Here is an 18,113-nt window from a genome sequence, read left to right on the forward strand (position 1 = left end):
GAAGTCCATTCCAGTCAGTCTCGCCTCCTCCCCGCCACCCACCCACCCCCAACAACGCTGTTCACCGTTCACCGTTCGCCGTTCGCCGTTTGCCAATTACCTATCCCTGAACCGTGTACCGCCTACTCACTTGATCCGTGAGGGAGGCAGGGGGAATGGATATCTTTTTTTTGTAAGTCCCCCATCCGAAAAAGAAACAACAAAAAAAGAGAAAAGAAAAGCCTCTCTCTGTCCAAACTCCACGCTAACTGAGGTATCCAAAGGGAGAACCCCACCGAAAGACCAATAACGACAAAATGATCCAAGAGGGGAGACGCCTCTTGGTCTGGTATCTTCGCGCGGAAATTGTCTCGTCCACCAGCTACGCCGTCTAGCTTCATTATAGCGCAAACAAAATGGAAGGAGGAAAGCGCCAATGCCAATGCCATGCGCACGGGATACTTTTATGGGTTCTCGACCGCGCAGAAATTGAGAAATATACGAAACTCCAAAAAGGAAAATAAGCAGAAACACAGTCTTAGGCTTCCAAGATTGAGGCGACCGTCGGCTTTTCAGCAAAGAAACCTGTAGATCTTCTTCCACAACGGCCATGACTTTTGCTCGTCGTTCTCGTGGGCGATCAGGATAGGCAGGTTGAAGTCGCGACGGCCCGTGTCGATGTCGATGTCCTTGGTGCGGATGATACTGGTGCGGAACCACAGTTTGTAGCTAAAGTAGAAGGTCGCGACGATGGGGACGGCGAGGTACTGCAGGAAGAAGTTCTGCACGGCAGTGGGGACGGCCATCTGGTATTCTGAGCCGGCCGTGAGGGCTGCGGGCGGGGCGATGGGCCAGGCGGCCGTCCAGAACTGGGCGATGAGCACCAGCACGTTGAAGGAGAGGCCGACCCAGGAGCCGGCGACCCCGGCCTGCGAGCGGAACGCCAGCTCGTTGAGCGAGTGGTGCTTGGCGGCCCAGGCACGGCGGAAGCGGATGTGCGCCATGCAGATGGATCCCCAGGTGAAGATGGATGACAGGCCCGACACGGCTAGCAGCCAGTTCAGCACGTCAGACTGCTGGTCGAGGTCGCCCAGGTAGCCGAGGAGGCCGACGAGCGAGGCAACTACTATGGCCACGAGAGGTCTGCCCCGGCGGTCGACATAGCCGAGAATCCTGGGGGCCTGGCGCTGGTCCGCCAGCGCGGCCAGCGTTCGCGAGCTACCAAACACGGCGCTATTACCGACTGATATGACGGCCACTAGGATAACGCTGTTCATCACGCCCGGTAGCACGTCGATGCCGGCACTCTCAATGGCGATGACGAATGGCGAGGCCGAGGCATCGGCCATGTTCTTGGCTCCCAGAAGCTTTGGGTGGTTGTACGGTACGAGCAGGCCGACCAGAGTTAAAGCCACAATATAGAAGAGGGTTATGCGCCAAAACACCTGCTTGATGGCGGTAGGGAGCGATTTGCGCGGGTTTACCGTTTCGGCGGCGGCCAGACCGACGAGCTCAGTACCGGCGAAGGCGAAAGCAGCCGTCACAAGAACGGAGCACAGGCCCTTGAACCCGTTGTGAAAGGCGCCGGGGTTATGCCAGTATTTCCCGCCAATGTAGCCGTCGTTGGGGAAACCGCCAATGTTTATCACGACACCGAGGAGGCTGCAACCGGGATTCGTGAGCGGCGAAGACAAAAGGAAGTGGCGTGGCACGGCGCTGGCGGCAACTTACATGAATCCGATCACAGCCGTGATCTTGACAATGGCAAAAACGAATTCGGCCTCGCCATATCCCTTTACGCCAAACAGATTGATAATGACGATTGTGAAGAGGAAGATGCTGACAAACACAGCCCTGTTGATCTGGCTGTTCCAGTAGCCAACGGTTATGGAGGCAGCGACGATTTCCAGGGGCAGAACTATCATCCACTGCAAGGCATAGCTGGACTTGGTTAGTAACCGGCTTGCTCCACACGTGTTTGACGTTGTCGGCAGGCACAGAGGGGCGCGGACGGGAGGGGCACTCACTTCCAGCCCATTGCGAATCCCCATGCTGGGTCAAGAAACCTCGTTGAGTATGCCGAGAAAGAGCCGGCGATGGGGAAGGTCACGGCGAGCTCGCCCAAGGCTTGGACAGTGCAGTACAGCATGATGCCAATGAAGCCATACGCAATGAGGAGGGACGCCGGTCCCCCGTAATTCAGAGATTTGCCCGACGCTACGAACAAGCCAGTACCTGGACGGGTGGGTTGCGTTAGCTCCAAGTCAGAACAAGCGGCTCATGAGAGGCAGATCTGCCAAATGATACGAAGCGCGACCAAGTGGGTTCGCCACCAGAGATGCACAGCTCTCGGCATAGGGCGACGATATAGATGCCACATCAGAACAGCAAAGGCAGAGCCTAGAAAATAAAGGGGCCGTACCAATGGAACCGCCGATGGCAATCATCTGTAGATGCCTCCCCTTGAGCTCGCGGGCCAACAGGGTGTTAGCGGTGCTGAGGTTAGCGGCGTGCATGTCGAAATAGTGGCGGCTCCGGGGATCGTGCGGGGCCAGGTCGTTTGGGCCCGACATGCCGTCCTCATCGTGCCGGTCCCGGTCGTCGAAGCTGGTGATGACGGGGGTGGGCGTGATACGGGCGTTGGGGTCGCGGCGGAACGAATCGAACCAGCGCTGCACCATTGGTGTTCGCCGCGAGCCAGCGTAGCTGGGCTCCCGCATGCTCCACGAGCTTCCCTGGGCCAGAGACTCCTCCTTGAGCCCCAGCGTGCTCATCTCGACGTCGCGAAAGGGCGCCATAGTTGGCGTGGCGTGGCGTCGGCCTTTGCCTGGCTGTTTCTGGAAGCACGGCTTCTGCCCAAGTCAGGTCGGTGCTGCGATGAGCAGCCGTCACCGTCACCGTCACCGTCACCGTCACCGTCACCGTCACCGCCACCGGCCCTTCACACACTCGCAGCAAACCTCGGGGAGCCGCTGGAGATGCTGCCCGGGGCAACTGAGGACAGCCGTGTTGTTGCAAGTATAAGTACGTTAATCAAGTACAGTTTGGTCGCTTGGTCGTCGGTCGTCAATCGTCAGTCGCTCCGAGGAGGCATGGTCCCATATCGGTCTTCAGAAGCGGCGCATTGTCCCATTGGTCCACTTTCTTGGCGCGAGGGATGTTAGTATGTCAAAGGATCTGAGAGAAGCAGCCTTGGTTGCTGGCCTCACTCTTTCTCTCTCTCTCTCTCTCTCGGTCGATTCCAATGCTTGGTTTGCAGCAGGCCGGATTGTTTCGATTGCCTAGGAAAACAGGACAAGAAGGAAGAAGAAAAAGAAAAAGAAACAAGCAACACACGGGCCGGGGGTTGAAGTCCTCACAAATGAGGCTGGAGTTGCTTATCACTGGTGCCAAGAATGGTCGAGATACCAGCGAATGAGTGCCCTCCCAGGTGCCTGCCTACCTGCACACGTTGCACTACTTTGCCGGGATGAAGGGCCCAGCAGTGCACGCCTGATTGCTCGCTACCACACCACACCCAACTAACTGCACTCGCACAGGACGTGCGTGGGTGTGATGATGGCCCATGGCATGGTGCATTGGGACTGATAGCCATTCTGTTCATGGCCCCGGCGGCGCAGCCCGAGAGCCCAGACTGGGGGTTGGAGCGTTGCGTTTGTCGGGGGTTGTGGGGCCTTCCTTCCTCCACCTGAGAGCCCCCCGCCAGTCTCGTCTGGGCAGACGTTGACGTTGACCCCAGGTTCCGCTCACCAGACTTTCTCTCAGACTCCCACAGCAGATCAGCTCCCACAATGCTGCGCTACCACGCTGCATTGGACCATCCCAACGCTCCTGATATCCATCAGACGCGCTTAATTTCTCCGTCGGTCGCCGGTTGCAACTTAGCTTGCCTCCAGCTACCAGTGCAGCGGGCCCCTCAGGTCATTCAAGGCGGGCCACGCCGCCATGGTACTTTCTGCTTGAAGTTCAGCCAGCTCTGCCAGCCAGTTCCTGCCCGGTGTCCACCTCGCCGTCAGAGCGCGAGCACCTTAACGAACTATCTGATAGGCCCCAGGAAAAGCACCTTCCCGAATTCCCAAGTTCACGGTTACCGGGACAGGGCGTAAATTGATAACAGACGAGCACGACGGAGCATTGCATGCAAATTAAGTGATATTACTCTGTTCGTACCCCGCAAACTTTCTATTCCGGTTTTCAAAATCCACATCCCGTGCTGTACATACATACAATACATAAGCTATAACTCAAGAGAACTGCCGCAGAGGCCGTTCCCATCCTCGACCGAGCCGGCGGCTTGGGCGGATCCGTATGCACATAAGCTCGGGGGCTTACTTACTGCCAGTCGTGTGCTTTGTGAATCTGTCATCCATCTGCAAGTCCAGCCTGCACACACCATTCGTTCATATTGCCCACACACGCTAGATTGATAGCGCGCACCGACCGTCGGCGCGTCCCGACTGGCAATGCGTCCTCCCGCTTGGCAATTGTCTCACCTTATCTCTCTCTGGCTTCCCACCCACCCACTATTCCTCCCTCACTCCATGCTTGCTTGCAAGCTTTTCCGTAGATGCTACGGTAGGTACGCAGTTGCAGTGTACATACGTACATAGATCCCTAGACTGCAACACTTCAGGGGGTTGATAGCGCGCGACATATCTCAAATCATGCCGCGAAGGAGCTCAGAAGGAAACCTGCCGGTTCGTATACAGTACAAACAACCTTGGTCTAAGTGGGGGGGCGGTGGGGGATCGTCGAATCTTTCTGCAAGAAACTGCGAGTGTCTTGACGTGTCTTGAGGACAGCCCGAGACACGGGGAGAAGCCACAAAGTCTAAGGATTAATACCTAAGAAGCCTCACTGCTAGTGGCTTTGACACCACACAGCGCATATAACATATCAAACAGAGTACGGCAACGCAATGGATCCGGCGGGAACCCCCGCACAGCACATAATTAGTCCATCGATAATGAAAAGAAAAGTTGATAATCTGTGCGGGCGTGGCTGCAACTGCCGAAGACAGATTGACAGACAGACTTGTCACGTCACCAGTACTTTTTCCTTTCACGAAACCCCTTCGGCTGCCGATCACAGCCCAAACCCAAGCCCCCGATTGCTGTTTTCCGTAAATATACGCGAGGGCGGGGTGAAGGGAGAGGATAGGCTCCGGTAGTTCAGCTGGTCGTCGGTGGCGTATCGGCGTTCCTACAAAATGCAGGTGCCGTGGTCTGATGGCGACCACATATTTTCCCCATTTTCCGCTAGCCCTCCTGGGGGTTTTTTTCCCTTTTTCCATGCACACACTACTGAAAATGGCTTGCTTGGCTGTTTGTTCGTATATCAGGCTACTAGTAGATTGCAGAGTGTTCAGTAATAATTGAACGGGGAGGGAGGTGGTGTCTGCCCTAATGCTATCAAATATCCACAGGCTTTCATCCGCTTCGCTCTTCCCTGTCGAAGGCACACAAGATAGGTAGACCATCTTAAACCTAGCCAGCCTCGGCTGGTCACCTTTTTCGCATATTCATATACGGATACGTAACTACGTACATGTCGTCCTCGATTCATCCACCTAGTGGCCTTAGCTTCACGATAGAAGGGAAAAAAGACCGGGGAGAAGGGGGACTCAGAAAGTAGGCCCCTTTTTTTATTTAGTTCATCGTAAAAAAGTTCTTTTGGATCCAATTTTCCATCAAAGGGCCCTCGCCATAAAACAAAACAAAATCATGTCACAAACCCGTTTCCCGCAATGCTCGAATTTACAAATTACTCGGTCTTCGGCTGCGTAACAAGCTTCCCCTCCTTGTCCCTAGGCTTCCGCTCCCAGCCCGTCTTGAAGAGCTTGCCCATGTCGAACCTGGGGAGGGGGTGGGCCTCGGTGTTGAGGACGACCTTGTCGAGGGGCAGCAGGTCGTCCGGCGAGAAGAGGAGGTAAAAGTACTTTAGCGTCTCGGCGAGCCAGAAGCTCTCCATGTTGTCGCGCAGCACGGGCGGGACCACGTTGGCGTTGTTGAGGCTCGAGAAGCCGCCACCCTCCTCCACGGCCGTGTAGTTCATGAAGCTCTTGAACATTTCCCACCCCCAGTCACGGTAGCGCATGTCACCCGTGATGCGCCACATGTAGAAGAGGCTTTCGACCGTCTCGGGCCGTTGCAGGTTGTGGCTGTCCTGCGGCTTGACGTCAAAGTCCTTGTGCCACTCGGCGTCTGGCAAAGGGTCAAAGTCCGCCGGGGCCTGGTGCGGCGCCGACTCGGGCAGCGGCGGATCCGCGATGTGGAAGTACGTGATCTCGGCCGCCAGCCCCGTCGCCATGTACTTGTACATGCCCCAGCACGTCTGCATCAGCTCGCGCGCCAGCTGCATGTCGGCTTCATCTTGTTTACTCCACGTCGGCAGCTTCCGGGCCTCCTGCTCCGTCAGCCCGCCCGTTGCTGCAAGAGCAACCGTCCCGGGCATGAAGCAGACCAGATGGTCCATCTTGGGCGTGAGGTCGCCGTCCAGGCCGCTCTGCCGCTCTCCGATGATTGTGAAGTGGGAAGGCTCCGTGTACGTGACCAAGTGCTTGCGCACACCCTGCAACGCCTCGCGCCACATGTCCTGGTACACAGCCTCTTGCTTGTTGGTTTGCAGATACTGCTTGATCAGGTACTCGTAGTACGAATCTCCCCTACTGCCAAGGCGGATATTCTCTCCGCGGAACTCGCCCGTGGTGGCGTAAATGTAAATGGGTACGAGGCCGTCCTTGACCCCGTTATTGTCCACGAGTTCCATGACCTTCTCGGCCTTGTCCCAAAAGTCCTTCTCGCCCGTGAGCTTGGCGAGATACTTGAACTCGAGCTGCAGTGTTGTCGTCTCGGCCGTCGACGACGCTCCCAGGTCATCATGGGAGATTATGCCCTTGAACTGGGCGAGATTGACGCTGGCGTACGGGATGCCGGACGGTGAGTCAAACGCCGCCATCAGCCGGTCCGCCAGGTCCTTGGCCTTTTCCAGATACAGATCCTCACCGGGCATGTTTGGGCCATCGTCTGTTATGGCCGCCAGGTTCGGAAACTCTGTCGACAAATAGTGCGCTGACAAGAGGCCGCCCAGCATGCGTATAGTTGTCTCAAACGTGTTCACATCCTGATCCTGGTCCCAGGTCAGCGAGGTCGAGAGCCACTCGCGCGCATGTGTAAGCCGCGATGTCAAGTTCATCAACATCAGTGTATCGAGCGAATCGATAATGATCCATCCCAGGCCCTTGGGGGCCATATGCCGTCCAGATTTGGTGACGGGATGAAACTCATCATATCCTGAGGTCAAAGTCAGCAAAACTCCCAAACCTATATCACCACCCAAGGCCACACGAAAAAACCCAGCGCGAAGAAACATGGGGGAAGGCGCAACATACCCCAAGCATATCTCTCATAGGCATCCCAGCTCAGCTCCATGGCGTCGACGACGAGCTTCCTCCTCTTGTCCCAGTCGGCCTTGGCGCCCTTCGCCTTTGAGTCGGCAGTCAGCCAGCCCCACTGGTTGAACTTGCCGACAGCGGCGGCGTGGTGGTCGGCGAAGGCGCCCGTGTACCACAGCAGGCCGAGGACGACAAGGGTGATCAGGCCGAGCACGCGCTTCCGCCGGTAGACGGGGCGGGCGCGGCCCGAGGGCGCGTACGCGTACGGCTTGTCCTTGTACATTGGGAGGCTCGCGCGGTTGGGATTCAGGAAGCCGCCGACCCTGTCCTGCACGTCCCCCAGGACGCCCGCCGACCCTCCTGCTCCCCCCCCCGGGCCTCCCCGAGAGCGCGCTGTCACGCCCGACGATGCCCACAGACGGTCTTCAAGTTGTCGCTGTTGCGGGTTCCCAAACGTTGGCGCATTTTTCGGTATCTGGAATGACATGACCTCGGTGACGACGAGCTATCGCTCCTCCTTTTTGTTCGGCGTCAAGCGCCTTCTGCGCGCACTCAACCTCGGCTAAGGCTCCTCTCTCTGTGGTCTTTCTAGTCGGTGGCAACGGCCGAGGTGCGCTGATCAACGGTTGGGGGTTATCGATTGGGCGCAAAGATCTGACTATCTTTTGTTCAATGACAACTCAATGGCCGGGTCTCGGTGTTCATCGAGCAGTCTGCATGGCCGCCAGCGGACGGCTTCTGCGGCTGCGACTTTGGCAATCGGGTTGAGGGAATCGCCAACGAGGGGGTTCGAGCAGTCGACGGCAGGAGCAGAGGACGGAAAGGAGGCACCGAAGAGAGGCACGAGCCAAGTTAAGTCAAGCTAGAAATGAAGAAGAAAAATATACAGAGAAGAATGGTCGATGGCCAGGAAGCCCTTTCCTTGCTATTTCATTGCTTCGGCCAGCAAAGGAATGGCGCTGCTGCTGGTGTTGAACCTCCAGTGTGGCATGGTGGCTTATTGTGGAGTAGCAAGGTTCTGGGAAGCTCCCTGGCTTGGCGCCTGAAAAGGACAGCTTCCATTTGTTAAAATGCAGCGATCCGGATAATGCAACTCTGGAAATTCACGGTCAAAATCAAAACCAGGAATTTACTAAATACTACGGAGTGCGGATAGGATACTGGATACTAACTGAGCTGGCTGTATGCCCATTATCGGTTGCACTTCTCACGTGGTCCTTGAGGAAGTATTATCCGTCCAATTCAGCTTCCAGGGCTATAATACGTATCTATCTAAGAATCAACTAGCTTCTCAACTCCCCGGGAGGCCCTAGGCGACCCAGAGATCCAGCAAGACAGGGTGAACCACCTATGCTCCCTAAAGTCCCTAATATCTCGAGTACTAGCCGTCAGGTAATAGACCTAATCAAAGAAAGCAGCTCAGAGACACGAGAGAAGTTCAAAGAGGCCGCCCAGACTATTAAAAAGCTTCATGCCGAGTTGGTTCTCAAGCAGACACGCATTGAAGCCCTGGAGGCTGAGTTGCAAAGGCTCAAGCCCTCTAAAACGGAGGAAAACTCACAAACCCAAACAAGCGGTTTATGGACCTAGGGACTACATTGTTAGGCGGTGAGGTTTCAGCAGAGCCTCAAGCAGAGTCTCAAGCAGCGCTTGAGATTGAAAAGGTGGAAGACGAAGAAGAGGCTCAGGATGAGGATGAGGACGCCGCTAACTGCCCTGTGTATTGAGTGTTTCCTGAGAGACGACCGTGCAGTAGTAGGATCCTGCAGAGTCTCAAGATCTATCCTTGGTTTCTGGTCAAAGCCATTTCAAAGACCATGCTCTGCCTATGCGGCATGAATTGTAGCGCATCTATGTAGTTTGTGGTTTGCGAAATGGTCGTGCGAGGGGGCGTTTCGAGCCCATTTTGGGGATACCTGAGGTGACCTTCTGAGTGGAGATCGGATGGCGACATAGTTAGCGGGTTGGGGTTAGGTTGCGAATCTTGGCACCCGAAAAGGCAGCAATCTAAGACACTGAACGCAGTTGAAGTTGTAATTCAAAGCAACAACCACCATCTCACTTCAGGCTCCTGGAATCTTGGTCAGGTAGAGCTGGGCGCTTGACGGCGCCAATATAGTCCCTAAGCACACATGGAACAAACGCGCGCGCGGTCCTCGGGGTTCCAAAACTACCCCTTCCTGACGGGGGAAGAGTTCACCGAGGTGTGCCACCGCCTAGACAGGAGATACTGCCAGGCCACGCTGGGCCCTGTGCGCCGGCAATGGAAGCTGAGCGTCTGCTCGGCGCTCAACACGTCCTTTGCCATGGGCCCCGAGTACAGCACATACCTGCAGATCGTCCGCCCGCTCGACGGGGAGCTCGACGACGGCGATCTGTCCCTGCACCTTGACAGGCTGTCCGTCCAGGGCAAGGGCCGGGACCCTGAAGGCATGGAAATGGAAACGGAAGCCGACAAAGAGATGGTGGCTACCGAGGAGGCCGACGAGGTATGGAACTCGGATGTGTTACGGGAACGCGAACTCGTTTTAATTTGTCTTACATGTTTCTCGTTTCAAGGCTGCCCTGCCTAGAAGGTCACAGGTTGGCGCTGGCTATGTCACGTATGAGATACATCTACACCCCACATATCAAGCGCCATGTCTTTGGTTTAGTCTACACGAGCTCCCCGTAGACGAAGAAGCCTTCAACATCGACACCGTCTTCAGACGTCTCGTGCCCGACCAGTACAAAAACGGACTCCGTGGGTCCGGCGCAATTGGCGGCATCTCAGCCGACGTACGTATTTTTTTATTACTGTCCATGAGTTAACTAGCGACTCTGCGTGACATAGCTAGACTAACAAACCATTTTGCAGCATAACCCTGTAACGGGCGTTCCATCGTTTTTCGTCCACCCCTGTCTCCTTGGCGATGCCATGTCGAACTTCGACTGCTCCAAGGAGAACTATTTGATGGTTTGGTTTGGCCTTGTTGGTGGCTGTGTGGGATTGTGGCTCCCAACGGCAATGGCACTTGAGTCCTAAGGTAAGCCAAGCGTTTGACGAGTGCTGCACCATAGCTCTCCGGCGGATTTTGGAATGACGAGAATCACTCGTCGTCGCTGTCCTCCTCCATGGCGACGTCGGAATCGCTCTCGTCTTCCTCTTCGTCCTCCTTCTCCTCACGGGGCCGCTTCGTTCCGCGACTTGCTGGCGACGCTGCGTCTGCCATAGCTTGATCGCCACCCTGCGGTTTGGATGGAAGGGCGGGCGGCGCCAAAGTTGAAGTTGGCGCAGCTTTACCTGCCACAGGAGCATTGAAGATCAAATTCTGCAGATCCGAGATTTCGACGACGGCGGCAGCGGAAGCCGCAGGCGCCTTGAATGAGCCGTCGAGTTTCGAGATAATGTTCGACCTAGATTTCGCATATGTGATTTTCTAGATCAGACAGATCAGCAAGAGCAAGGGAGAGATAGCCAGGTAGCCAAGTGATTTAAAAAGAGAGTGGTACCATCCCTCGGCCCAGGAAATCGAACCCATTGAGTGCTCGCATTGCCTGGGTCGCCGTTTGAACGTCGCGGTACACGATGTGCGCCTGGCCACGCATCTTAAACGTCTTGAGAGAGACAACATCGAGAACCGGGCCGTAGGTAGAGAACAGCATGTATAGAGCCGTTCGGAGGTCGTCCTTCTTTATCTTTGCCGAGGGTAGGTTGGTGATGTAAAGGGTCTGGCTTGGCGGCACCACGACGACCTTGGCTGGGAGGCCAGCGGGAGGGGCCATTGTCGCTTGATGCTTTTATACGTCACGCTTTTCTTGCACACACTGAACCAGCTATCTCTCGAAAATTGCGCGTGTTTGTTGCAGCAAAGGTGGAAAGAGGTTGGGCGCTGGCTATGAGTCGCCGGTAAACGCCGTGCTCCGGTTTTTGGATTTGGCGATGCAGCTGCACTCTGTGACCTCTGGCAGAAATGAATTGGAGACTCTTGTCTTCCTTGCCTCTCTGCCTTGGCTTGGCGACCAGGGCAGGGTATCAGGGTTATAGCGGGGACCTTAAAGGAAACCCCACCGCCCGGGGGCTTGCGTTAACCCCACAGGTGCCCCTCCTTGCCAAGCCCACAATTACACGCTACCTTGACGGGGCGCAGGGACGACACCATTGACAACTTGTCTTGTCTCAACTGTCCTCAACCACCACCACCCCCCAAACTATCTACACGTACCCGAGCAGCGGTAGTAGAGAGCTACTCCTATCGCGGGAAATCCCAACATGGCCGCCCCTGAAGTCCACCATCTTTTCCACAACCCGATTGCGGACCATTCGTTCTCGGCGGATCGCAAGACATTGGCAATCGCGCGCGACACCACTGTCGAGCTCTACTCCAAGGTCGGCAGCGCCTTCAAGCTCAAGGATGAGCTCAAGGGCCACGATAAGACCGTAACCAGCGTCGACATTGCGCCCAACTCGGGCCGCATCGTCTCGTGCTCCCAGGGCAAGTCAACTCCGGTGGCCCGGAACCGGCACGGCGTGGTCTTGGGGGGCTCGGCCGGGCCGGACTGGGCCGGGCTGGGCCAGGCTGGCGTTGCGTTCTAAACTAAACCATAAAACCTGACAAGACTAACACGGATGGCAGATCGCAACGCCCTCGTCTGGGAACCCTCCCCACAGGGATACAAACCGACTCTTGTTCTCCTGCGCATCAACCGGGCGGCCACGTTTGTTCGTTGGTCGCCGTCCGAGACCAAGTTCGCCGTCGGTTCTGGAGATAGGCTCATCGCTGTCTGCTACTTCGAGGAGGAGAATGACTGGTGGGTTTCGAAGCATTTGAAGAAGCCGATCCGCAGCACTGTAACCACGGTGGCCTGGCATCCCAACTCGGTTCTCCTCGCCGCTGGTTCTACGGATGCCCACGCCCGTGTTTTCTCAAGCTTTGTCAAGGGCGTCGACTCGCGGCCCGAGCCTGGCGTGTGGGGCGAGAGGTTACCCTTCAACACTGTTTGCGGCGAGTACCTAAACAACTCGGCCGGCTGGGTGCATGCCGTGGCCTTCTCCCCAAGTGGCGATGCGCTGGCGTTTGCGGCCCATGATAGCAGCATCACGGTCGTCTACCCAAGCGGGCCGGATCAGCCGCCCAAGGCCGTGATCAGCATCAACACGCAGCTCCTGCCATTTATGAGCCTGATCTGGAATGGAGAGGCCGAGATCGTTGCTGCCGGATATGACTGCGAGGCCTTCCGGTTCAAGGGGGGTTTGAATGGCTGGGTGCTGAGCGGAACGCTCGAGTCCAAGGGCAGGCCCGGTCTGGGCGAGGGTCGCGAGGAGTCGGCCCTGAACATGTTCCGACAGATGGACCTGAAGGGGAAGGTTAAGGACGATACGCAATTGAAAACGGTCCATCAGAACACAATCACCACGCTCCGTCCATATGAAACCTCTGGTGGTTCGGTGAGGAAGTTTACATGTGAGTTTCACCGTGCCTGCCCCTCCCCTCTCGGCAAAGTTCCGGCTCGCTAACAAACGATGTAGCAAGCGGCGTTGACGGAAGAATCGTCATCTGGCACACTTAGATTTATTTAGCAGGCCTAAACTCGGGAATCAATGGGAATTCAGCCATCTGAAACAATAGCTTGCCTTCGTCTTTGACAATTGACTCACCTCTTTTGCCCTTGGTGAATCAGAGCCCCGTGGTATAGTTCCGATTGGTCATGCTGGAAAGTCACTCAAACCTTGTTGTTTTTCCTTGTTGAAAGTTACCTTTAAAAGGAGCAACCAGCACAGTTTGTAGACCTTAACATGTCGATTGTATCCATTATTAACTCGCAATTCTTCTATCGACCCAATCCACAACACTTTTCTCGCCAACAAACCTTTACAAACATGGATAGAAACCAGCAGCCCAGACCGTCTAGGCCGCCCGAGTCACCCAGTGGCTTCATCTATGCCCGCGACTCGGAAAGAGCAACACCTAGGCAACTACGAAATCTCGTTAAGTCGCATCCCACTCCAGTGTCTACCATCGGCATAGCACCCTACAACCAATTCAGGCCAGATCATTCTTCACGCCCGCCTAGATTCATGCCTATTAGCTGGCAAATTCCGGGACACGGCCATTGCAAGGCCCTCCCCGTCGCTTCAATATATGGCCAGCGTGCTCACGATGGCGACTACGATGGTGATTACGACAACGGTGAGACGGCTGGAGACGGTCGACTACCCCCCGGCGAAACAGCAGCAATGAGTGGACAGAGGCTCCCTGGTCGCCCAGATGACTCCGGGCGTCTCAGCACAATCAATATTTACTACCGCCCGGAGGACGAGAGGCCCGTCAGTCCTCGCACCCCATTTCAGTCTGCGTTTCAACCGTCGTCCTCCCCGCCCGTTGGATTGGCTGCACGTCCAGGTCTCCAGCGCGATCAGTCTTCTAACTTGCCATCATTCCTATCCATTGACCCGCTTTCTCCGTCTCCGTATGCCCCTAGGTCCCCTAACTGGCATCACACATACGCTCCAAGAACATCCAGTCCACAACACACACACAGCCCAGCCCAAAGAACCCCCGAGCTACATCATCCCAGGCCGAACAACCTTAGCCGCATGTATGTTCCGCTTGGGTGGACGAACAGTTCCAAACACGCTGAGAGATTCTCGTCTCCCAGAACCTTGTCGCCTTCCTCGCCAGGTGCCGCCGCCGCTGCTGCCGCCGCTGCGACTGCAGCCGATACTGCCAATAGAATTGCGGATATTCATGATATTTGCTTGGTGGCCACCCAGCGATATATTCGCGCACACGTCAACAACTGGAGAGCTCGTGGCGGCGTGCTAGATGAGCAGAAGAAGGATCCTAGCCACGCTGTTCCTACTGGAAGGCGAGTTATTGGTAATAGCAGCAGGATTCATCGCCGTCATCACAAGCTCCATAGCCGTCACTATGCAGTCACATCCGCAGCCGCCGCCGTCGCCGCATTAGCAGCACCCGGTGCCGTACCAGCTACTGTGCATTCAGCGAAAAACCTCAGCTACCAGGCTCAGCTGTCATCATTAAAAACGGCTGTGCCAATTTTTCCATGGCCGGCAAGATATTCCATTCAGAAAGAGCATCATCTTGCTTTCCCGCATCCTCCTGCCGGTCCCCCCCTTGCGCCTATCCACCATCACGGTCCACAAGCGGTGCCGCCGAGGCATTCTCATGGCGATAGCGCTGCCGGCGCTAGATTACCGTCCCAGCATATACACCACGGAAGCTTTCAGGCCGCCACCGGAAACAACCACCTTACGGCGGCGCGGCACCAGGAGTGCCTCTACTCAGATTCCGACAGCAGCGATGATGACAGCGACGACAGCAGCAGCAGTAGCAGCAGCAGCCATCAGCCGTCATCACCCGACACCTCAGATCACCGCCATCACCACTACCACTACAACCACTCCCCCGGCGCCTCCTCCTTCCCAGCGACGCTCTCCAGCACCGACTCGCTGCTCGCCAACACGAGCGCCATCTGCGACCTCGTGTGGCGGCGGGCGCAGCACGCGCGCCTGTTCGAGCTCGGCGCGGAGCGGCAAGCGGCCCGCGACATGCACTCGCTGCTGGTGTGGGCCGAGACGGTCGCGGCTCGCTTTGCCAAGTGGGAGGAACAAGTCAAGGGGAATCAGCAGCAGCAGCAGCAGCAGCAGGAAGATGGCAACAACCACAACGGCGACGAGAGGATCGATTTTCTAAGACGCGTTCTAAATGCCCGTGTACATCGCCGAGGCGAGGCCGCCGAGGTCGAAGCGGCAGACAACAACAACAATAACAACAAGGACGGAGAGGCTGAGTGGCGCACGGCGGCCCGCGCTGGGAAGAAGTTGTGTGAGTTTCTTCAGTGCGATGGCGCTTTGAAGGCTATCACGGATCTGGAGGAGGCGTCTGGGTGATTGTCTGTGGGCTGCTTACTTATGCTTGCTTGCTTGCTTGCTTGCTTGCTTTGTTTTGTGTGGGAGGAGGGGATGTTGGATATGAGTGGGTGACAAGAGCAAACGCTTGGAGAATCATGCTAGCCATGGGTCGTTTGTAACGGGGACGGGCAAACATTTCTCTCTTCACCCTTTTCCTTTTCTTTCTCATCTAAGGGTAGAAGACCTAGGATTAAGCTGATTCCTGGATAACACGGCGCCAAATACGGCGGGTAACTATTGCGTTGATTACGGGGCATATTTTTTACAGTTCTTGACTTATTCTTGGGCTAGTTTTAGGAATGAGAATTATTCTATCTAGTGTTGTTATACACCGAACAGCCCACGCGAAACCCACCTATCCCAAGTTAGGCATCCTGCACCTTAGCCAGGGGATATTGAGTAATGATTAGACTAATTTCTTTAGCTGGGCAACAGCTGTGTCCGAGACTGCCTTGCACAGAGGGTAAGGCGGGTGAATTCAAGCCTCCTCCCCTTTCGATTCCTCCTCCTCAACATCACATCATCCCCTCCCAGCGCAGCGCCGGCTTTGGCATTACACGGCAACACACTTTTGTTGTGTGTGTGTGTGTGTGTGTGTGTGTACATACTCCCACCAACCAGCCGAACGCGCTCCTTTTCGTTCAGCTGAATAATTCCCAAGTTCATACACAATACAACCTAGAGGTGCGGAGTATTTAACATGTCTGTCATCAGGAACAGTAAGTTGAGATGCTTCGCTTGCGTAAATGTTTAAAAAAACAACACAATAACCCAAAAGAGAGGAGAGAACAGATTGAAAATCTCCTACAATGACCCCAAGAACAAAAACTCACACCTAACTCGGCCTTCCTCTCCTGCAGCCCATCTATTCTGGTTCCGTCTACTGTGTACTCTGTGAAGGGGCGGCTTCCCACATTCCGTTGCCCTCGGCAACACCCTCTGCAAACAACAGCCGCTGACAAAGCATCCTGGTTGCCACCCTTGTTGATGCCATGTCGGTTGGTATTTGCCCCGCCAAGAACAAGTGGGGTGGCTTCACCGCCCAAATGAGACCCAAAACGGGCAGCGTTGAAAGCGAGACACGTTCATCCCCCAGCGGTATGAGAAAATATGACAAGGAGCCTGGTTGTATAGAAGAGAATGCTTGCGTGACTTGGTCGCACATGCTCTACCTAGTACTACTAAATGTATTGTGGTCGGTAACCTGCAAATCTACTTCCGTTCCAGCTGGATTTGGTCTGCATCAACCAAATATCAAAGAGCAAAATATTGCCATCGGCTCCTTCGCCCGTACCCGAATCGACTGCTGCCAACCCTCCATTGCCCAATACGCTGGTCCGTAATCCCATCCTTATGCCTTTATTCGCCATCTGTGTTTGGGAGATGATTATCCTTCGTAACGGGCATTACCATCCTAGTCCACCCTCGGCTCCACCACACATGACCACCAATTCGCTGCCTTGCAAACAGTTTAAAGGTCGTCATCATCATCATCGCCGGGAAGGGGCTGAGCCATAGCCTCGTCCATCTCGGCCTGGTGCGCCTTGATCTCCTCCTCGTCAACGAAAGTGGTGGGGGGGAGGAGGGCAGGGGCGGCGACGAATTCCTGGACACGTCATGTTAGAAACACACTCGATCAAGAGTTAAAGGAGCGCCAACTCACCAAAGTAGGGTTGCCAACGAGCTTACGCGCGAGCCAGAGGAAGGGCTTCTCGAAGTTATAATTGGACTTGGCGCTGATATCATAATATTGGAGGTTCTTTTTCCGGTGGAAAGTGATAGTCTTGGCCTTGACCTTGCGCTCCTTCACGTCGACCTTGTTGCCGCAGAGAACAATGGGGACGTTCTCGCAGACGCGAGTAAGATCACCTACGAGATTGCGTTAGCACATGTCATGACGCGCGGGCCGGATGGGTGGGGCTCGCTAAGGCGGGCAGCTACATACGGTGCCAGTTAGGGACGTTCTTGTACGTGATGCGGGAAGTCACGTCGAACATGATGATGCCGCATTGCCCGTTGATGTAGTAGCCATCACGGAGACCGCCGAACTTCTCCTGACCAGCGGTGTCCCAGACATCGAACTGGATCTTGCCAAAGTTCTGTGACGCGTTAGAAATCCGGCGCTTCTGGCGTATCAATAGGCGGGGCGATCCAACGTACCGTGGTGAAATCGAGAGGGTGGACTTCGACACCAAGCGTGGCCATGTACTTCTTCTCAAACTCGCCTGTCAAATGGCGCTTGACGAAGGTCGTCTACGCGCAAAGTCAAGTCCGTTAATAAAAAGTCCAAGCCCGATGGCCCGCCTGCAGCCCCCGCATTCCGTCTTGCGAGAGACGAGGGGGGCGACGATAAGAATGATCAAAGGTCCGACAAACTCACCTTGCCAGTGCCTCCATCGCCAACCAGGACCAGCTTGAAGATCGGGATTGTCTGAGGTTCAGCCATGATGCGTGGAGTGGATTGGTGTTGTGGGACGGTAAACAAGTCTGATTAGGTACGATGTCAGTCGGGAGGGGCACTGGGGGGTTTTTAAAAAATCCGCAGATGTCGAGGAAGAAGGACGCGGCTGGGGAGAGCTAAATAAGCGGGGAGAACGCACGTTTGCGATTCCGGTGGAGCGGGGGGCTCGAAAAATCGATGGGTCGGGCAGCAAGAATGGGGAAGACGTTTGGCACCTGGGTGGTGATGTTGTTTTCAAAAAAAAAAAAAAAAGGCAGCTTCCTTGGGAGCAGCAGCCTGGAAAATCTAGTTGGGCGGCGGGGTGATTTGAGTCACGTGACTCAAATGCGGTGGTCAGTGCGGAAATTTGGGTTGACGTGGTTTGT

General features: G+C 55.5%; 7 protein-coding genes across 7 annotated transcripts; 2 read left to right on the forward strand and 5 right to left on the reverse strand.

The window, feature by feature from the left end:
* Positions 1 to 551: 551 nt before the first annotated feature.
* Positions 552 to 2,753, reverse strand: B0T26DRAFT_631941 (amino acid permease-domain-containing protein; the record flags this gene model as incomplete). The annotated part of the gene is made up of 4 exons (XM_060436401.1): positions 552 to 1,641; positions 1,711 to 1,920; positions 2,007 to 2,214; positions 2,402 to 2,753. 4 exons carry the CDS (start codon positions 2,751 to 2,753, stop codon positions 552 to 554), a joined length of 1,860 nt encoding a protein of 619 aa, XP_060303009.1.
* Positions 2,754 to 4,595: 1,842 nt separating this feature from the next.
* B0T26DRAFT_56113 (uncharacterized protein) lies at positions 4,596 to 5,600 on the reverse strand. The gene has a single exon (XM_060435581.1). The coding sequence runs from the start codon at positions 5,456 to 5,458 to the stop codon at positions 4,817 to 4,819; it is 642 nt and encodes a 213-aa protein (XP_060303010.1). The 5' UTR covers positions 5,459 to 5,600; the 3' UTR covers positions 4,596 to 4,816.
* Positions 5,601 to 5,742: 142 nt separating this feature from the next.
* Positions 5,743 to 7,859, reverse strand: B0T26DRAFT_634640 (endoplasmic reticulum mannosyl-oligosaccharide 1,2-alpha-mannosidase; the record flags this gene model as incomplete). The annotated part of the gene is made up of 2 exons (XM_060436652.1): positions 5,743 to 7,271; positions 7,370 to 7,859. 2 exons carry the CDS (start codon positions 7,857 to 7,859, stop codon positions 5,743 to 5,745), a joined length of 2,019 nt encoding a protein of 672 aa, XP_060303011.1.
* A 1,645-nt stretch (positions 7,860 to 9,504) lies between these two features.
* On the forward strand, positions 9,505 to 10,397 carry B0T26DRAFT_633875 (uncharacterized protein; the record flags this gene model as incomplete). The annotated part of the gene is made up of 3 exons (XM_060436576.1): positions 9,505 to 9,861; positions 9,932 to 10,150; positions 10,230 to 10,397. 3 exons carry the CDS (start codon positions 9,505 to 9,507, stop codon positions 10,395 to 10,397), a joined length of 744 nt encoding a protein of 247 aa, XP_060303012.1.
* Positions 10,376 to 11,350, reverse strand: B0T26DRAFT_687266 (uncharacterized protein). The gene is made up of 2 exons (XM_060440931.1): positions 10,690 to 11,350; positions 10,376 to 10,398 (listed from the first exon to the last, which is right to left on the reverse strand). Exon 1 carries the CDS (start codon positions 11,135 to 11,137, stop codon positions 10,847 to 10,849), a length of 291 nt encoding a protein of 96 aa, XP_060303013.1. The 5' UTR covers positions 11,138 to 11,350; the 3' UTR covers positions 10,376 to 10,398; positions 10,690 to 10,846.
* A 274-nt stretch (positions 11,351 to 11,624) lies between these two features.
* Positions 11,625 to 12,922, forward strand: B0T26DRAFT_670468 (WD40-repeat-containing domain protein; the record flags this gene model as incomplete). The annotated part of the gene is made up of 3 exons (XM_060439180.1): positions 11,625 to 11,941; positions 11,972 to 12,816; positions 12,882 to 12,922. The coding sequence occupies 3 exons, from the start codon at positions 11,625 to 11,627 to the stop codon at positions 12,920 to 12,922; spliced, it is 1,203 nt and encodes a 400-aa protein (XP_060303014.1).
* A 3,452-nt stretch (positions 12,923 to 16,374) lies between these two features.
* B0T26DRAFT_687272 (GTP-binding nuclear protein) lies at positions 16,375 to 17,974 on the reverse strand. The gene is made up of 6 exons (XM_060440932.1): positions 17,888 to 17,974; positions 17,668 to 17,774; positions 17,448 to 17,540; positions 17,233 to 17,386; positions 16,951 to 17,156; positions 16,375 to 16,893 (listed from the first exon to the last, which is right to left on the reverse strand). Exons 2-6 carry the CDS (start codon positions 17,731 to 17,733, stop codon positions 16,759 to 16,761), a joined length of 654 nt encoding a protein of 217 aa, XP_060303015.1. The 5' UTR covers positions 17,734 to 17,774; positions 17,888 to 17,974; the 3' UTR covers positions 16,375 to 16,758.
* Between the last annotated feature and the right edge of the window lie 139 nt (positions 17,975 to 18,113).

This window comes from Lasiosphaeria miniovina, assembly GCF_030549165.1.
Source record: "Lasiosphaeria miniovina strain SMH2392-1A chromosome Unknown B0T26scaffold_1, whole genome shotgun sequence".
NCBI classification, from domain to species: Eukaryota; Fungi; Ascomycota; class Sordariomycetes; order Sordariales; family Lasiosphaeriaceae; genus Lasiosphaeria; species Lasiosphaeria miniovina.

Excerpts from the sequence above, each read along its gene's own strand:
- B0T26DRAFT_687272 (XM_060440932.1), bottom strand. The coding sequence starts at position 17,733 with ATGGCTGAACCTCAGACAATCCCGATCTTCAAGCTGGTCCTGGTTGGC. Across the intron at positions 17,157-17,232 it reads GAACGTCCCTAACTGGCACC|GTGATCTTACTCGCGTCTGC; the intron begins GTATGTAGCTGC and ends GCAATCTCGTAG. Across the intron at positions 16,894-16,950 it reads TCGTTGGCAACCCTACTTTG|GAATTCGTCGCCGCCCCTGC; the intron begins GTGAGTTGGCGC and ends TGACGTGTCCAG.
- B0T26DRAFT_687266 (XM_060440931.1), bottom strand. The coding sequence starts at position 11,137 with ATGGCCCCTCCCGCTGGCCTCCCAGCCAAGGTCGTCGTGGTGCCGCCA.
- B0T26DRAFT_56113 (XM_060435581.1), bottom strand. The coding sequence starts at position 5,458 with ATGGTCTACCTATCTTGTGTGCCTTCGACAGGGAAGAGCGAAGCGGAT.